At 31.4% G+C, this 20,545-nt stretch overlaps 1 protein-coding gene across 2 annotated transcripts in view; it reads left to right on the top strand.

Moving 5' to 3' along the window:
- BABAM2 (BRISC and BRCA1 A complex member 2) overlaps positions 1 to 20,545 on the top strand; it is a 490,988-nt gene that overhangs the window by 137,476 nt on the left and 332,967 nt on the right. For both annotated transcript variants that reach the window (XM_031951331.1, XM_031951330.1), the window contains exon 6: positions 7,183 to 7,257. In XM_031951331.1, coding sequence (XP_031807191.1) covers positions 7,183 to 7,257 — 75 coding nt within the window. The remainder of the gene's footprint in view (positions 1 to 7,182; positions 7,258 to 20,545) is intronic.

Below are 20,545 nucleotides of genomic sequence, written 5' to 3'. Positions count from 1 at the left end.
CACTACAAACAGGGCTGCCACAAACATTTTGGCACATACAGGTCCCTTTCCTTTCTTTAGTATCTCTTTGGGATATAAAGCCAGTAGTTGCTCATCATTTTTAACACATAATGGTATTTCACCACAATCTCATACAACAACTTGTTCAGCCATTTCCCCTATTGATGGAAATCCATTCCATTTCCAATTATTTTCTAAGACTAAAAGAGTTGCTATAAATATTCTTGTACACATAGGTTCTTTTCTTTTTTGTGTTTTATTTCTTTGGGATACAGACCTAGTAGTGGTAATCCTTGATCAAAGAGTATGCTTAGTATTATAGCTCTTTGAGCATAGTTCCAAATTGCTCTCCAGAATGGTTAAATCAGTATACAGCTTCACAAAGAGTATGTTAGTGTTTTAATTTTCCCCCATTCCTCTCCAACATTTGTCATTTTTCTTTTCTGTCATATTAGCCAGTTTGACAAGTATGAAGTGAAGTAGTAGCTCAAGAGTTTTTTAAATTTGCATTTTTCTCATCAGTAGTGATTTTTAGAACATTTAAAAAATATGGCTATTGATAGCTTTGATTACTTTCTCTGAAAACTGCCTGTTTATTTCTTCTGATCATTTATCAGTTGAGGATTGCATCTTATTTCTCTTTTTTTTATATGTTTAATTTTTTCATATATGAGAGAAATTCATGTAAAAAATTTTTTTCACAGTAATGACTTACCAACTCTCTCTATTTCCCTCCGTTCTGTTTTCTTCCTGTTTATGGTAAGATGGATTTCTATATCCAGCTGAGTGTGTTTATTATTTCCTCTTTGAGCCAGTTCTGATGTGAGCACTCCTTTAAATACATGTTAAATATGTATTGATTCTTTATGTAAATATTGCTTCTTTAAATTTCTATTTTAGTCTGTGGTTTTAGACTATCAAGACAATTTTCCTTGATAATTTTTTGAAAAATGATGTATAAACATTATTTTTGATCATGACTTTCAGGTAGTTCAGTAATTCTTAAGTAATTTCTCCTGGATCTATTTTCCAGGTCAGGCCTTTTTCTAGTGTGATATTTCTTTTTTTTTTTTTTTTTTTTTTTTTTTTTTTTTTTTTTTTTTTTTTTTTTTCATTCTTTTGATTTTGTTTCTTGATGTCTCTCAAATTCATTAACTTCCACTTGTCCAGTTCTAACTTTTAAGGGATTATTTTTTTTTCTTATGTATTATTTTTTTTAAGTATTTACTTAAAACTAAAATAAGAAAAAAAACTAAATAAAGAAATAAAATAAGAAAAAACAAAATAGAAAAAGAAAGACAAAAGGAAAATAAAACAAAACAGTCATGTGCCAGCAGAATTTCTATGGTGAAAATTTTTTTCTGTTTACCCATTTTACAATCTATTTCTTGATATTTAACTATGCTAAAATGGTACTTTGCTTTCCAAGTAGAGGGTCCACCGTTCCAATTTTCAAGTTTCCCGTGTAACTGTTTTCAGAAATTATTTTGGGGGGTTTCTTATGTTTTTCACTTTTTCAAGATAATAAAATCTAGGGAAGAGCATGTTTATTAATCTCTTGTACTGTACACTTATTTGTAAGTGACCACAAGCACTGTATTTTACCCTGAAGTGTGACTAGGGTCCCTTCTCGTCTTGGCCACAAAGCTCTGCTGTGCTAGTGCTCCTCTTACCCTGTGGCGAAGATCCAGGACTGCAATACAGTTATAGGCAATGCAACAGAGTCCTGTGCCTGGTGGCAGCAGAGAGACTTATGTAAATTTCCTTCTGACCTATTGTCCAATCACCTTATCATCTATGGCCTGAAAGATCTGGAAATTGCTAGTGTTCTCACGGATTCAGTTACCCTGAGTCCTGTTCCTGATTTGTTGAGTCCTAGATTGGTCTGACCTCAATTGTACTCCTTTCCCATCTTGATACAACAGATCTTTTTTTCTTTTTTTTTTTTGGATTGGAAAATTGTTTCATTCTGTCTTTTTGTGGGTTCTGCCACTCTAGAATTTGTTTAGAGTCATTATTTAAAGGTATTTGGAAGGGTTTTGGTGGAGAGCTCTGGTTAGTCCCTGCCTTTATTCTGACATCTTGTCTCTACCACTCTGCCTACTCTTTCTTATGGTTCTAATCTATCTTCCAATAATCTTGGAGGATTTTCCTATCCTCCTTGTCTGCCAGAATTATTTTTCTTAAACACCAATTTGACCATGCTATTCCATAAATTTCCTAAGTGCTTCTAGGAGCAAATAAAAACTCTGCCTAGCTTTTAAATAATTTTGTAACTTAGCTCTGGTGTATCAGTTTTTCCAAAATTGAATTCATTATCTTTCCTCAAGTCCTTACCTTTCTAAACTTCTCTGTTATTATCCATAGCACCAACACACACTGTCTAGGTATCTTCCTTTATTACTTAGTACCCTTCCAAGGCTCTCTAGTCATTTGCTAAGTCCTAAAACTCTTCTGAGGTAATTTCTCTTGTATACATCTTTTTCTTTCCTCTGACATTACAATCACTCTGGTATGGGCCCTTATCACTTTTTACTTGAGAGTACTGCAATAGATTATGAGGGGGTCAGACAACTAGTCAGAAAGCTATTACAAGGAATCCTTTGGTGGGCACTGGGTTTAGGACTTTGTTGCATATGTAATTCCAGTTGCAGTTGAACCCTGGAGGTTTAGATTTTATTGTCATTAAGCTGTTTTCTTTGTCTTTTTAGTCACAAGGGAAGAAAAACTGTAGAGGATCACAGTCAGTAGGGAAACTCTGGGTGAGGTATAAGACCCTTCACCCCAGAGGGAATCTGCTGACAATGTCTGGTTCAGCTCCTCATCTCCCCTAGGGGATCTCGGACTTCCTGAGAAGTCAGGGAACAGTGACAACCTCTGTTGAGATTGAAGCAGAGTGATAGCGGGTAGAAGAGTGATACCAGGTGGCAAACTATATACAGTAGCAAACTGTTTATGTGGTCCCACATGCTCAGTGTTGTTTTTGTTAATTATGAAAAAGGCAAAGCCCTTGAAATAAACAGATTCCATTTTTCCACCCTCTTTAGGAGTCCTGCCTCATCACTTTTCCACTAAGCAGGATATTTTAATCACCCCAGTGTGGGGGCTCCAGAAAGGAATGGTACATTTTGTCACCCCAACTTAGGGGGGCTCTAGAGAGCAGGACACACAAAAAAACAAAGAATAGTTTAACATTGAATGTCATGGGTCATTTTTCATAGTTTCTGGTAGACTTTGTTTCCTTTCATGACTTTACACTTTTTTTATTTGTGATTTGAATTTTACAAATCAAGTTAAGTTAACACATTTATTTAGTTAAAAATCCAACATTTTTGGAAATATGTACATTCACTCTCAATGGCTAAAAAGATTTTTGGATTCAGGATGAATGATGGAATCATAATATACTATGGTCAAAATACCCAAAGATCAATGTTGAACATAAAACTTAACTACCAAATGCAGACATATTAAATGCACCATTTTCAGATTACAAAGGAACAAAAATTACATTCAATAAAAGGCCATGGAAAGATAGATTAAAATGAATTGGAAACTAAATAACCAAATTCTAAAGAATTAGTGATTCAAGGATCAAAACATAGAAGCAATAATTTCATTAAAGAGAATGACAACACAATAAGAAAATATACCAAAATTCATACAATGCAGACTGCAACTTGGAACTAAGTACAGGCAACTTGGTAGGGTCTTGAACCCTGCTAACAAAGACCCCTTGTAATCTCTTTTTGAAATTACAAGAGTCTATGAATGGAGACTTCTTGAAACTGCTGCTTCAGCTGCTTCCAAAGCCTATGGTTAGCACAGCTGTGGCAGGCCTTCACTATGCTCCAGGATTGACTGCCACTCCTGTGTGACAGACCTTTGCTTCCATCTTTCTAAGTTGTCTTGGGACTGGAAAATTATTTCACCTTCAACCTTTTGTTGATTCTGTTGCATTAGAAATTGATTTAGGTTGTTATTTCAAAATGGTTTGCAGAGGAAATTGGAAGAATTCAGCTATGTTCCTGCCTCTACTCTGCTATCTTTGTTCTGTCTCCAATATTACAATTGCATAATATTTGAGTTTATTTTGTTGTCATTTTCTTGAAAGTTTTTTGAAGGCAGGAACTGTATTTTCTTTCTTTTTATCTCCAATGCTTAACATTATTCCTGGTACATAATATAGACTTACTACATGCTTATTGATTGATTGCCTAAGGTCTTGTAAATAATTGTGGAGAATTAATTATTTTAATTTTACAATAGTTTCTACTCTAATATAATCCCTCATTACTTGACTAGTATTCTGGGAATGTTTCAATATCTAATGCATAGAAGTACTCAGAGCCTGTACAATAACTTTGATCAAAATATATTTAATCTCTTGATAAAAATAGTCCTCAAGAAGTTTCTGTGAGGTTTGGAAGCCTACTGTTCAATCTAGTCTTAATATACTTCTTACCAAGAGGATTGAGGGTGTGGTGTTTTGTAAGTTTGTAAAGTTAAGTTGCCCTAGTGCTTTTTAAGACTATCCTGGCTTACCAGTTATTCTGAGTAGTACTGGAGACTTAACTCACTATGGTTCAACTAACTACTTGCTCAAAGCCTATCTTACAGCACAAACTATTGCAGTAGCTTCCTCTTGGTTCTTTTGCTGTTGGTTTCTCTCTTTTCTAGTCATTCTTCCAGACAACTAATAAGTTGGTCTTCTTAACAGATCTCACCCCCTCACTCAAAGAAATCTTCATTGATTTCTCTTTGAAATTATTGAAATTACTTTGTATTTATAGATGTATAAAATCTTAGGAACATAGATTAAGAACCAGAAGAGATCTAAATGAAAGACCAATTTGCTTGTTTAATAGATGACAAAACTAATGCTTAGAGAAATTAAACGATTGGCCTGATGTCACATAGCTAGTAATATTGTCAGAGGCAGGATTTGGCTTCGTCTCTTTGACCCTACATTTCTGTTCCCTGTTGTATTACCCTTACCCAATTAAATGTAAGGTTCTTCCGGATGTCTCTAAATCTTTGTTCTCACTTAATAAATTCTTTTTATTATCTAATAGCTACAAGTTCTCATGGCATATTCTTTTTATGTTAATATCCTTAGAGCTGTTCCAGTGCTTTCTATAGCTGATCTTGAGCTACTGGAATACTGATCAAGGGGTCCCCAGAGTTTAGCATTTCCATGAACTTTTGTGGATATTTGCTCATACTTGACAGAAAATTGGTAACCTTTGCAAAATGTCCAATGATCACCTGCCCTGAGAGCAAGAATAAGTGTAGAAGGTTAAGAATTGGCTGGCGAAAATACCTTTTGATACTATAATCCCGTTATTCACTTTTCTAGAAATAGTAACATATCATTTAAGAAGCAAAATGTGAACAGAAGATACTTCAGAATGAGGCACTGTCAGTATTAAAATAGTGACTTCTAGTCAAATGACTCAAATACTAAAACTAGGTTACCATTTTCTGAGATGAACATTCATATTCAAAGTTCATTACAGTGGAAATAGTAAACTAAGAACTGTTTTTTTTTTTTTTTTTTTCTTTTTTTATTTAATAGCCTTTTATTTACAGGATATATACATGGGTAACTTTACAGCATTAACAATTGCCCCACGCTTTCCTTTTTATGTTGGTCCTCTCCCCCCCGCCCCCCCACCCCTTCCCCTAGATGGCAGGATGACCAGTAGATGTTAAATATATTAAAATATAAATTAGATACACAATAAGTATACCTGACCAAAACGTTATTTTGCTGTAGAAAAAGAATCAGACTCTGAAATATTGTACAATTAGCTTGTGAAAGAAATCAAAAATGCAGGTGTGCATAAATATAGGGATTGGGAATTCAATGTAATGGTTTTTAGTCATCTCCCAGAGTTCTTTTTCTGGGCAAAGCTAGTTCAGTTCATTACTGCTCCATTGGAAATGATTTGGTTGATCTCGTTGCTGAGGGTGGCCTGATCCATCAGAACTGGTCATCATATAGTATTGTTGTTGAAGTATATAATGATCTCTTGGTCCTGCTCATAAGAACTGTTTTTTAAACAAATAGGTATCAGTTAATTGAAGGATGGCTAAACAAATTGTCAGAAATAAATGAAATGAGAGACTACTCCTCTCTAATAAAAGATCATTATGAGAAATTCAAACTATCACAGGAAGATATACATGAACTGAAGCAGAATAAAATAAACAGAATCAGAGAAATGAAGTATTTAACATTAACTTAATTGAAGGAAAGGCAACTACTTTGCTTGATATTATTTGATTGTTTATTCTGTCAGCTTTTACTTTTCTTATCCTGCCTAGTAGTATTATCTTATTTGTCTTAGATTGTGCATGCTCTCACCCCTAGATTTGTACTCATTGAAGTTAGATTGACTCCAATCTATTACCCACAATTATATTCTCTTTTTAACTCAAATAATAGGTCTTATCTGTTTTTGAATTACCCTTCTGAGAATCGGCTTTTTCACCTGTCTGGTTCTTTCCTCCCTCTCCCAGTCAGTATTTTCTAAAAATGGAAGTTCTGCAGAAAGTAATCAGATTCCTTATATTGAATAAACTTTTATCTCATTTTTTTTCTTCTGAGTAACCAATAATTAATTTATTAATCAGGTTAGTTGACAGTAAATTGGTGGTCAGTTTCTTTTGATAACTAAAGATCTTTTTTCTCAGTAATCAAAGATCACTTTTGCCTCTTTTTTAAGATATCTCATTAATAGATTGAAATATATAATCATCAAATTGATAACTATGGTTAAATAATCATTAGGTACTCTAAATACTTTTTATTTTATTGTTTTATATAGAATACAATTGATGTTTCAGTGTCATACAATTACATATATTTCAATGACAGTAATGTATGACATCAAGCCAGTGTACTATAAATGTTAAAATCAGTGGCTCGAGTGCTTCTTTAGAAACACACCAAATAGGATATTGCTATATATAGCATGGTAATTACAATGCATTTTGTATTCTTTACTATAAACCATTTAATCTTCTTAGATATCACTCTCATCCTTCTCCTTATGTTAGAATTCATTTATCCATGTTATTGATAGGCCAAAGGCCTTAAAGATAACTATTATAGTAACAGTTCTTGCACTATTTGGGGAAGTTTTTTGTCTCATTGTTATGGTTCTCTTTTTACAGACTGGGGAATTTTCAGCTCGTTTCCTTTTGAAGTTACCAGTGGATTTCAGCAACATTCCCACATACCTACTCAAGGTAAAAAAAAAAAAAAAAAAAAAAAAAAAAAGATTTCATCATGTTTAGATTACAAATGAAGTTAGGGGCAGCTAGATAACACAGTGGATAGAGCACTGGCCCTGGGGTCAGGATGACCTGAGTTCAAATTTGATCTGATACACTTAACACTTTATTACTAGCTATGTAACCTTGGAGAAATCACTTAACCCCAATTGCCCTCCCCCCACCCCACCCCCACCAAAAGATTATAAATGAAGTGTTATGTTAACTGTTTAATATTAGATAACCAGACATTCCTTAGGATGATAATAATCTTTTTTGCTTGTGTCATTTCTTTGCAATTTAAAAATTATGATCTCAGAAATACTTAGGAATTAATATTCTTTTTAAAAAATATAAGATAGGAAATATAAGCTTAGAAATAAAATAAATCATTTGAAATTCTTATGGAATCTTGAAAAATTTAGAGAATTATTCTATCAAACATTTAAAGAACAATTAAAAGTTACACCACACTAGTGATTCTTAAAAAAAAAAAGCTCTTTCATAATTTTTGGCTAGCTGAATTTCTATTTCTGAGATTGTATCATTTAGCATCTTTTTGTCTTGATTTTTACAACTTATATATTTTAAATTTTGTAGATATTCATCTATTTCCTATAAATTTTCAACTTTGATGGCATATAACTGTCTATCAATTACTGTTAATTTTCTTTGTTTTATTTCTACTGGTCATAAATTTAATCCATTTTTTGGTAATGTGGTTTCTTATCTCTCTTTGAATAAAATTAATTAATTAGTTTACTAATTTTGTTGTTTCATTTATATTTGTTTTCAGAAGAAACAGCTATTTGTTGTCAATTTTGTTTCTCTTTTATTTTAAAAAATATCTTGTTTTGCAGTTATTTTGGATTCTTAGTGTACTGATATATCAGCCCCCACCCCCCCCCCAAAAAAAATTGGGTGAATCTCATAAAAATGAGTCAAATAAAAGCAGTCTAGAGAACAGAGGAAAGGAAGTGAGGAAAGAATAAAATTATTATTTCTTGGAATCTGGTAGCATACCTGTTGATTACTCAAGGAAAGGGAAAGATCAGTAGAAAATAAAGATTTAGAGATACTCATTCAGTTGAGCAAATTCTAAATTCTTTATATATTACTTTTTACACAAACATCTACTAATTTTAACAAAGTCATAAATAATGTTTTTGCTGCTCTGTCATTCCTGAGCAAATCATTTGGAAAATGGCATTGGCCTTAGTGGCAGAGGATCTTCCTGTTATTTCCTCTGTTTTCTACTTTTAAATAATGTTTGCCAGTTTAAAAGTTAATAAGTAATTTCTTAAGTTTAATTTTTCTTTTTATTGTAAAGTTTAAGATGTTTATTATGTTCTTATTATAGGTACATCTATACCTATTTTATTTTACAATTTATAGATTGAGGAATTGATTTTATTTTTGCAAAGTTGTATTCATTACTTGGCCATTTTGCTTGATATATTTTTATTAATATTACTATTATTTTTATGTTGTCATAATTTCTGTGCTTGATATATTTTTATTAATATTACCATTATATTTATGTTGTTATCATCATTTCTGTTTGTGGACATCTTATATTTCCTCAGTTAAATTGTAGACTGTGCAACAAAAACAAGGGCTATTTAGTTTTTGTGTTTGTATTGTCAGCATCAGTGTCGTGTATATAATGTTTAGTTTATAATAGATTAATCCAAAAATTTATTGAATTATAATGAATTAAATATTTTTTAATATTGTTCTTTGAGGCAGGTGGGTAACTTAGTGGGTAGGAAGATTTGAGTTCAAATTTGGAAATACAACCCATACTTACAAGCTGCTTGATCCTAAGCAAGTTACTTTTTTGCTTGTTTGTCTGTTTGCCTCAGTTCCTCATCTGTAAAATGACCTGGAGAAGGAAATGGCAAACCACTCCCATATTTCTGCCAAGAAAACCCAAAAGGGTTTGACATGACTGAAGATAATCAAACAACAAGCACCCAATTAGCCTTTGAGTTGTTACAAGGTTTTTATGAGGTGATATTTATGAAGTGTTTGTCTTAGTCTTTCACATATAGTAGATAACTTATAAAATGCTTATTTCCTTCTCCATTAATAATAGCACCAGCTTCTTAGGGTTGTTGTGAGAAAAGAATGTACTTATAAAGTGTTTTACAAATCTCAAAACTCTTTGTAAATGATAGTTTATAAATAAATACCAGTTATTTTCATGTGATAAAATGTTTTCTTTCCATAATTCTGTTTTAAAAAATAGTCAAGCATTTTCTTCTTGACAGTTATGATACATTTACATTTTCTATATTTTTTATTTTAAAATATTGATATGATTAAGCATTTGAAATTTTTTATACTATGACATGATATCTCTTTTGTTTGTTTTTGTAGGTAATTGGGGTTAAGTGCCTTGTTCAGGGTCATATAGTTAGGAAGTATTAAGTGTTTGGGGTGGATTTGAATTTAGGTCTTCCTGACTGTAGAGCCTCTGTACCAACTAGCTGTTCTTTTGGCATGGTATTATAAAGTTTGATTGTCTGATTATCAATTTCACAACTATTTTTATTGAGTAACGATTTCCCAATTCTAGTGTTTTGTATTTTGGGACCTAACAAACTCTTTATTGGCTATATGTCTTTGTGTATGTATTCTAATTCCTTGTTCTTTTTTACATTTTTCTGCTACCAAGTGATTTTGATAACTACTCCTTTATAAGATAGTTTGATATCTGTCAGCACATGCCTCCTTCACTTTTTGCTTTAATGATTTTCTTTTATTTTCTTGTTCATTTGTTCTCTCATATAATTTTTCTCATCAGTATAATTTATTATAGCAGCCCCTTGGAATTTTGTTTTATATAGCACAAAAATCTGTAAATTAATTTGGGTATATAGTTTGAGGGAAACAATACTGAATATTATATTGGGTACTGTATTGCCTTAATTATGTATATTTTGTTCATTTTAGGTTTTTTTCTTGGTGGTGACATTTTTCTAAAGTTGTTTATTATGTTAAATAATTGTTTTTTGTTGAAAATCTTGAATTTTCTAAATATACTATTGTATCATTTGAGAGTATAGCTATTTTCTTCTTTTCTTTGCCAGCATTTTTCTTCTTAATTCCTTTTTCTTGCTTATTGCCTGCCTTAGCTGGCATTTAAAAAATAACGTCAAATACTAATTTTATTCTTCTAGGATTGAATGTATTTATCCATTGCATTATCCATATATAAAACACTAGTTCTTTGATCATGTTAAGAAAATATTCTGTGATTAATATCATTTTTAGAATGTTAAAAATGAATTATCACTCAGATGATTATGGAGAATAGGTGTCTAAAACAGACTGCAAAAACAGCAAATATGAAACTATTAGGAATTGTAATAAAGCATGTTATCAGTCATTTAATAACTATTGTTAAACACCTGTTTAATGTTCTAGTATTTCAAACACTAGGGATATAAAAATAAAGAACAAAATAATCTTTGCTTGCAGTAAGCTTATATTCTAATATTGAAGACAAGTACATATATATGTATATATTTGTGGTAGAGACAGAAAATAAATATAAATACATGTAAATTGTTAAATATATCATAAAATGAAAGAAGGTGCACTAACAGTTGATAGGATCAGGAAGTTCTTCATGTAGAAGATGGTATTTGAGCTGCATCTCAAAGGAAGAGAAAGCTTGTGAGGCGATAGTACATTCCTGACATGAGGAATAGCCAGTGAAAATGAATGCATAATGAGGAGCTGGAATGCTATGAATAAAGTGAAGAATAAAGCAAAGTTTAGTTTTGCCAAATTGCAGAGGTCCAGGAACTAAAGGGGGAAATGATATTCATTGAGCCTGAAAATTTAGGTTGGTGCTAGGTTCTATAGCCCTTTAAAAGTTAAAAAGAGTTTATATTTGGTTAGAGACAATAGGAAGACATTGAGTCACACAATAAGATGTCTTAAGAAAAATATTTTGGCAAAATATAGGTTCACTTGAGTAAAGACAAATTAGAAAATTGTAGAAGTGCTCTAGAGAAGAGATGAGGACCTGAATGAACATGGTAGTTGGTGTGCGTGGAGTATGGGAATCAGTTGGGAGAGATGTAGAACTGTCAAGATATAATAGTTTATTGAGTATGTGGGATGAGAGAAAGAATAAGGACTTGCATCCAGAATAATATGGAGATTATGAACTTGAGATACTGAAGGGATGGTGGTGTATTGGATAGAAATGGGGAAGTTTGGGAGAGGGAAGAATTTGGGGAAAATAGTATTTTTTTTTTTTTTAAATTTAATAGCCTTTTATTTACAGGTTATATGCATGGGTAACTTTACAGCGTTAACAATTGCCAAACCTCTTGTTCCAATTTTTCACCTCTTACCCCCCAACCCCTCCCCTAGATGGCAGGATGACCAGTAGATGTTAAATATATTAAAATATAAATTAGATACACAATAAGTATACATGACCAAAACATTATTTTGCTGTATAAAAAGAATCAGACTCTGACATATTGTACAATTAGCTTGTGATGAAATCAAAAATGCAGGTGGGCATAAATATAGGGATTGGGAATTCAATGTAATGGTTTTTAGTCATCTCCTAAACTTCTTTCTCTGGTCGTAGTTGGTTCAGTTCATTACTGCTCCATTGGAAATGATTTAGTTGATCTCGTTGCTGAGGATGGCCAGGTCCATCAGAACTGGTCATCATATAGTATTGTTGTTGAAGTATATAATGATCTCCTGCTCCTGCTCATTTCACTCAGCATGAGTTCGTGTAAGTCTCTCCAGGCCTTTCTGAAATCATCCTGTTGGTCATTTCTTACAGAACAGTAATATTCCATAATATTCATATACCACAATTTATTTAGCCATTCTCCAACTGATGGACATCCATTCAGTTTCCAGTTTCTAGCCACTACAAAGAGGGATGCCACAAACATTCGTGCACATACAGGTCCCTTTCCCTTCTTTATGATCTCTTTGGGATATAAGCCCAGTAGTAACACTGCTGGATCAAAGGGTATGCACAGTTTGATAACTTTTTGAGCATAGTTCCAAACTACTCTCCAAAATGGTTGGATTCGTTCACAACTCCACCAACAATGCATCAATGTCCCAGTTTTCCCACATCCCCTCCAACAATCATCATTATTTTTTCCTGTCATCTTAGCCAATCTGACAGGTGTGTAGTGGTATCTTAGAGTTGTCTTAATTTGCATTTTTCTGATTAATAATGACTTGGAGCATCTTTTCATATGACTAGAAATAGTTTTAATTTCTTCATCTGAGAATTGTCTGTTCATATCCTTTGACCATTTTTCAATTGGAGAATGGCTTGATTTTTTATAAATTAGAGTTAATTCTCTATATATTTTGGAAATGAGGCCTTTATCAGAACCTTTGACTGTAAAAATATTTTCCCAGTTTATTGCTTCCCTTCTAATCTTGTCTGCATTAGTTTTGTTTGTACAAAAACTTTTCAGTTTGGTATAATTGAAATTTTCTATTTTGTGATCAGCAATGATCTCTAGTTCTGCTTTGGTCATAAAGTCCTTGGGGGAAATAGTATTGAGTTATACTGCTAATAATTTCTTTTTAGTAATTACCAGAAATGGTTAATATCTATTTTTTTCTAATATTATGTTCAAATTCTTGCCAATTTTCTCATTTGTAATTTTTAGACTTTTCTTAATCTTAATGCAGCATGAATGTTCATCCATTATTAATTTATGGTTTGTCTTTCTTTAGTTTAGTTAGCTTATCCTTTAACTTACGTGTCTTCTTTGCTATTCAGTAAATATGTATTTGATATAAATATTATGTCTTGTCATTGTTAGGCAAGATTATTGAGTCAAGAAAACCAGGTTTGACTCAGGCTTGTTGGGATTAGAATTAAAAAAAATATTCTTAGACCATCTAACATTTAAGAAAAAAAAATTTACTTTCCCACAGCATGGAAAGGATATTCAATAAAGAAGATGGAACTGAGATACTGACAGTACTAGAGATGGAGTAGAGGTGAGGGTAGGAGTGGTGGGAGAGAGAGATTATTAATCACTATGTATCACACACTTTTTAAAAATCATTAGTCACAAATTATTGATTGCTGTATGCTAGGCCAAGTTTCTTTGCCTCTGTCTGACTTCTTGTGTACTAACTTTTGCATTTAATCAGAAGTTCAAATGTTATTCATCTGTTGGATCATATAAGACTCTATCATGATTTCAATACCTTGTAAGTAAAAATTAACTTAAACTGTCAAAAGTAGGGCTTTAGGAAAAGCTAGCCTAGGAGTTGTAGCTGTGATCTTAGCAGATATCGCTATTATCATACCAGTGTGCAAGTTTTTCCTCTTGATATACATTGACTGTTTGATCATGGTCACGTCGTTTAATCTCTTAGTTAAGATACTATCTGCATTGATGCAAGGGCTTTTCCCATGGAGAGTTTCCTGTAAGAATCAAATTACAGGCCTTGCCTTAAAATAATGTGCCATTTATGTGCCTTCATGTATAATGTAGTTTTCCTTATTTCTATTTGCACTTTGTTTTAAGTGTTGCTTTGGTCAATATTGCAACACATATTATTTTAGCTTTGGCTGAGACATAATAAATTCCTGTGCTTTCCCCTCTGTGTTTTATTTTCCAGACAAGTTATTTTTGATAGTAAATAGAGTACATGTACTTCTAATTTTTCTTTGTGATTTTTGATTTTGCTTCAAATTTTCATTATAGTATTTATGTCTTTCCTTCCTTCCTTCCTTCCTTCCTTCCTTCCTTCCTTCCTTCCTTCCTTCCTTCCTTCCTTCCTTCCTTCCTTCCTTCCTTCCTTCCTTCCTTTCTTCCTTCCTTTCTTCCTCCCTCCCTTCCTTCCTCTTTTTTTTTCTTTCTTTCTTTTTTAAAGAACACATATTTATGTCTTCTACTTTAGTAGTGTCAAACTCTAATGGAAATGGATCTCTTCAGCTACATAATGACCTAGAAAATCACGAATTAATTTTTACCTCTGTTGTATTTTTATTTTTATAAACATTACCAATTTCATTTTAATCTTGTTTAGTTGAAGTCAGTGAGCCTGACACCTTTGTTTTAGGCTTTGTAGAGTAATGGGGCTGTGATGGACTGTAGTAAGATAGGCCTATAAATAAACATTTATTAAGTGCTTACTATATGCCAGGTATTTTGCTAAATCTTGGGAATATAAAATAGGAAAAAGAACAGTCTGTTTCCTCAAAGACATTACATCTAATGGGGGAGAAAACAAATGTGTGCAAATAAGTTATATATAGGATAAATCAGAAATAATTAAGAGGGGGAAGGCATAATATGAGATATGATCAGATCTGACCTTTAAGAAAAAAAGGCCACCAAAGTGTGATGGCTGAAGGAGGATAAATTGAGTGAGGAAAGACCAATAGTTTCTAACTGCAATTTGTTTCAAGATTTCTTTGACATAGTGGTCATCTAAGTTATCATATTCTTATTTTTTTTAACTTCATAAAATATTTCTCAATTGCATGTAACATTTTTTGCCATTAAGTTTTTACAATTTTGATTTATAAATTGGCTCCTTCACTGTCCACATCCCCACATCGTGAGAAGGCCAGTAATATATCCTTTATACATGTGAAGTCATGTGAAAACATTTACATATTAGTCATGTTGAAAAATCAAGAAAAATAAAGTCAAAAAAGTATATATCAAAAAAAGTATATATCAACATGTATTCAGAGTTTTACATCATGGGTTCTTTGGAATTGTCTTGAATATATTACTGCTACTCCTATACACTTTTCTCCTGGTCCTAACTCACTTCACTTTTTGCATCAGTTTGCAGTTTTTCTAGATTTCTCTGAGATCATTCTGTTTATAATTTCTTATAATAGTATTCCAATCATATATCACAACTTGTTTAGTCATTCCCCAAGTGATGAACATCCTCACAATTTTTAATTCTTTGCCAACAAAAAGAGCTGCCATAAATATTTTTGTACAAATAGAGCTTTCCCCTTTTTTTTGAGCTCTTTGTAATACAGACCGAACAGTGATATTGCTAAGTCAAAGGGTATGCAGTTTTTCTACAACTTCTCCAACTTTTGTTATTTTCTTTTTCTTTTGTGTTAGCCAGTCTAATACATATGTGGTAATAATTCAGAGTTATTTTAATGTTTTTTTATTTTATTTATTTTAATGTGCATTCCTCTGATCATTAGTGATATAGACTCATGTGACTATTGACAGCTTTTATTTCTCCTGAAAATTCCCTTTTTATATGCTTTGACTTTATCATCTGGGGAATGGTCTTATTTTTATGATTTTGGATCAATTCCCTATACATTTCAGACATGAAGCCTTTATTAAAGAAACTTGATGTAAATTTTTTTTTCACATTTACTGCTTTCCTTCTAATTTTGTCTATGTTGGTTTTGTTTGAACAAAACCTTTTTAATTTTTTGCAATCAAAATTATTCATTTTACTTCTTGTAGTCTCTTGTTTGGTTATAAAGTCTTCCCTTCATGGCTGTGACAGGTAAATTTTCTTCTTGTAATCTCTTATTTGATCGTAAAGGCTTCTTCATGGATAAATTTTCCATGCACTTCTAGTTTACTTGTATCATTTTTTTATGTCTCTAAATCATTTATGTATTTTAATCTTAGTTTCCAGTGTGAGAAGTTGGTTGATTCTTAATTTTTTCCAAACTGCTTTACAGTTTTCCCAGTGATTTCTAATAAGTGATTTTTTACCTGAAAAGTTTACATATTTGGGTTTATTAAACACTATATTGTTATATTATATGCTAATCTATTACTGTTTCTTTTTTCCTTTTAGAATATTATATTTCTTTTCTTTTTACACATTTTTTGTTTTTTCAAATACATGCAAAGATAGTTTTGAGAATTCACCTCTACAAAGCCTGTGTTCAAAATTTTCTCCTCTGCCTTACCTTCCACTCCTCTAGATAGCAAACAATCTAATATATTAATGTGCAACTCTTCTAGACATATTTCCATATTAGTCATGCTGTGCAAGAAAAATCAGATCAAAAGGGAAAAAATAAGAGAAAAAAACAAGCAAACAAAAACAACAAAAAGGTGAAAATACTATGTTTGATCCATATTCAATCTTTAAAGTTCTGTCTTTGGATGTGGATGGCTCTTTCCATCACAAGCCTGAGAATTGCTTTAAATAACCTCATTGTTGAAAAGTGCTAAGACTATCATAGTTAATTATCATTTTTTTTTCTGGCTCTATAAAATAATTTTGGGAAGTTTAATTTGTATGGCATTGAATAAGTACATTAACTTAAATAGAATTGTCATTTTTGTTATATTGGCTCAACCTATCTATCCATGATCAATAAATGTTTCTTCAATTGTTTAGATATGTCTTTATTTGTGTGGAAAGCATCTTGTAATTATGTTCATATAGTCCCTGGGTTTGTCTTGTCAGATAGTCTCCCAAGACTTTTTTTATATTCCCTATTTCTGTTTCTATCTCTTGGTGCTGGGTTTTGTTGGTGGTATAAAGATAAGCTAATGACCCATGTGGATTTATTTTATATTCTGAAATTTTGATAGTTTTTAATTGTTTCATTTTATATGATTTCTTTGTGTTCTTTAAGTATGCCATTGTATCATCTATAAAACATGATAGTTTTGTTTCCTTGGAGTCTATTTTTATGCCTTCAGTTTCTTTTTTTTTTGTCTGATTGCTATAGCTAGGGTTTCTAGTGTGGTATTGAATAAAAGTGGTGATAATGGACATTCTTGCATTGCCTCTAATCTTGTTGGAAACATTTCAAGTTTAACTCCATTATAGATAATGCTTGTTCATTGTTTCAGATAGATTCTACTTATTTTAAAAAAGGCTTCATTTATTCTTCTGTTTCTAGTGTTTTTAATGGAAATAAGCAATTGCATTTCTACATCTATTGATATAATCACATGATTTTTGTTGTTTTTGTTTCAGTTTTGCTGATACCTTTCCTAATAATAAACCATCCTCATTCCTAGTGTAGATCCCTCCTGATCCTTTTTACTTAATCTTTATGATTTATTGCTGTTAATCTTCCAGAGTATTTTAATAGTTCAAAATTTTTGCATCAATGTTCGTTAATTTTCCTATAGTTTTCTCTCTTTTTGTTCTTCTTAGTTTCAGTATCAAAACCATAATTGTATCACAAGAGGAATTTGGTAGGATTCCTCTTTTAACTTTTTCCAAATAATTTATATCATATTAGGATTAATTTTTCTTTAAACATTTGGGTGAGTTCATTTATCAAGTTACCTAGTCTGAGATTTTTCTTTGGGAGTTCATTCCTGTATTCAGTTTCTTATTCTAAGATAGTATTCTGTTTCTTCTGTTAATCTGGGTAGTTTATATTTTTGTCAATAATCATATATTTCACTTAGAGCATATGACATATAATAGGGTAAAACGATTCCTGATAATTAATTTCCTCTCTGTTGGTGGTGTATTCATCCTTTTCATTTTTGATACTGGAATTTGATTTGCTTTATTTTTAAAATCATATTAACCAATATTTTGTCTACTTTTTGAAAACTAAAACCAATTCCTTGTTTTACTTATTTTTTCAGTAGTTTATTTTTCTTTCACTTTTACTCATCTATTGATTTTTGAGATTTCCATTTTGGCACTTGAAGATTTTGAAGTTCTTCTTTTAAAAAAAAAAGGTTAGTTTTTAGTTGTATGCCCAATTCATGATCTGCCTTTTCTCTTCTTTATTGCTTTTAGAGATAAGTTTTCCCTTAAAAAATATTTTTATAGCCTCTCACAAATTTTAGTATCTTATTCTTTTAAAAGAACTTATTCATCATTTCTATCATTTGATTTTTGACCCACTCATTGTCGGGCTTGTGTTATTTAGTTTTCAATTAATTTTTCATCTTTCTATCATGGCTCTATTCTTGAATATAATTTTTGGTTATTTCAAACTGAAAACAATACATTTACAATTTCTGCTTTTTTGCATTGGTTGCGAGTTTTTTATGTTGTAATACATGGTCAGTTTTTGTGAAGTTGCCATTATATCTCTTTGAAAAAGAAATACTTATTTCTGTTCCAAGTTTTCTCCAAGTCTCTCATATCTAACTTTTCTATATTCTATTAATCTCTTTAATTTTTTTTCATATTTCTTTTATAATTGAATTTATCTAACTCTGAGAAGAAAATTAAGATTCCTTACTAGTATAATTTTATAATTTCCTATTGTAATTCATTAAATTTTTCCTTTAAAAATTTGGATGCTATACCTTTTGGTGCATATATATGTTTAGTATTACTGTCATTTCATTTTCTGGGATGCCTTTTAGCAAGATATAATTTCCCTGCTTATCTCTTTTAATTACATCTATTTTTGATTTTACTTTATCTGAGATCATGATTGCTGCTCCTACCTTTCTTATCTTAGCTGAAGCATAATAGATTTTGCTACAGCCATTCTTCTTTATGTTTCTTTGTTTCATGTGTGTGGTTTTGGTAAAAAACACATTTTGGGATTCTGGTTTCTATCATTCTGCTATTCAGTTTTATTTCATAGGTGAGGTTATCTCATTCAGATCAACAATTATGATTACTAGTATACATTTTCTCCATTCAGTTTTCTTCTGTTTATTTTTTTGCCTTAACTTTTATTCTGTCCCTTCTCTAAAATCTATTTGACTTTTGACCAGAGCCTTCCTTAATCTATATTCTCTTTTATCATCTCACTTTGCCGCTTCTACTTATTTCCTTTTCTTGGTACTTAATACTTTTACTTCTACATACTCCTAGGTTCGGTATGACTGATAATCTGTATCCAACTGAGTATGTGTATATAAATATTTCTTTAAATCAATTTAAAGGAAAGTGAGTTTCAAGACTCATGCACCCCATCCCCACCAGTTTTTTCCCACCATTGTAAATGTTCATTGTTGCACTTTTTTTTTGTGTGTGTGACATAATTTCCCACATTTTTCTTCCTTCCCCGTTCTCCAGGGCATCCCCTTTCTTGATCATTCATTAAAATAAATAACATTATAACATAGTCCTTTCCTATAGCCTTTGTCTATGTAGAATTCTTCTATCTCTCCCATTAATGGTAAATTTATTAGAAATTACACATTTCATCTCATATAGAAAGGTAAATAATATAACCTTATAGAATCCCTTACCATTTCTCTTTTATGGTTTCCTTTTTTTTTTTTTTTTTTTTTTTAATGCTTCTCTTGAGTCTTATAATCAAAAGTCACATTTTCCATTCTGCTCTGGTCTTTTCATGAGTAGTGCTTGAAAGTCCTATCTTTCATCAAAGTTTCATGTTTTCCTCAAAGAATTATATACAGTTTTGCTGAGCAGGTTAATCCTTTTTGTAATTCCATTTCTTTTATTCTCTGGAATATCTAATCCTAAAAAGGGACGTCACTAAATATTGTGTGATCCTGACTGTGAATACACAGCATTTGAATTGTTCTAACTTGTTGAAACATTTTCTCTTTGAACTAGAAACTCTGTAATATGATTGTAATATTCCTAGGAATTTTCATTTTAGAATTTCTTTCAGGAAGGGATTGGCAGATTCTTTCAATTTTTATTTTGCCCTAGTAATCTAAATATCAGGGCAGTTTTCCTTAATTTCTTGAAATATGATGTGTATTTCTTTCTTTCTTTTTTTGTTTTTGATCATGATTTTCTGGTAGATCAATAATTCTTAAATTATCTCTCTTCAATCTATTTTCCATGACATTTTTTCCCAGAGATAGTTCACATTTTTTCATTTTAATTATGACTTTGTATCATTGTTTCTTGAGGTTTTATAGATTCATTAACTTTTACCTGCCCAATTACAATTTTAAAGTAATTATTTTCTTCATTGAGCTTTTGTGCCTCTTTTTCCATTTGATTAATTATGAATCCAGGAATCCACAGAATTGTAGGGAGAGAGAAGGTTTTCATAAATGATCAATGCAAAGAAATAGAAAGAAAAGAATAGAATGGTAAAGACAATTAGCAATATCAAGGGAAGATTCCATGCAAAAATTGTCAGGATAAAAGACAAAAATGGTAGGGATTTAACAGAAGTAGAGAAGATTAAAAAGATGTGGCAAGAAAGCATAAAAGAATTATATTAGAAAGATTTTAATATCATCACTAATGATATGATCACTGATTTAGAGCTAGACATCCTGGACAATGAAGTCAGCTGGGCCTTAGAAAGAATCATTAACAATAAGGCTAGTAGAAATGATGAAATTCCAATCAAGTTATT

The sequence above is a fragment of the Sarcophilus harrisii genome, chromosome 2, assembly GCF_902635505.1.
Source record: "Sarcophilus harrisii chromosome 2, mSarHar1.11, whole genome shotgun sequence".
In the NCBI taxonomy this organism is placed as follows: domain Eukaryota; kingdom Metazoa; phylum Chordata; class Mammalia; order Dasyuromorphia; family Dasyuridae; genus Sarcophilus; species Sarcophilus harrisii.
The sequence above is the reverse complement of the archived record's forward strand: the minus strand, read 5'-3'. Positions and strand labels throughout refer to the sequence as shown.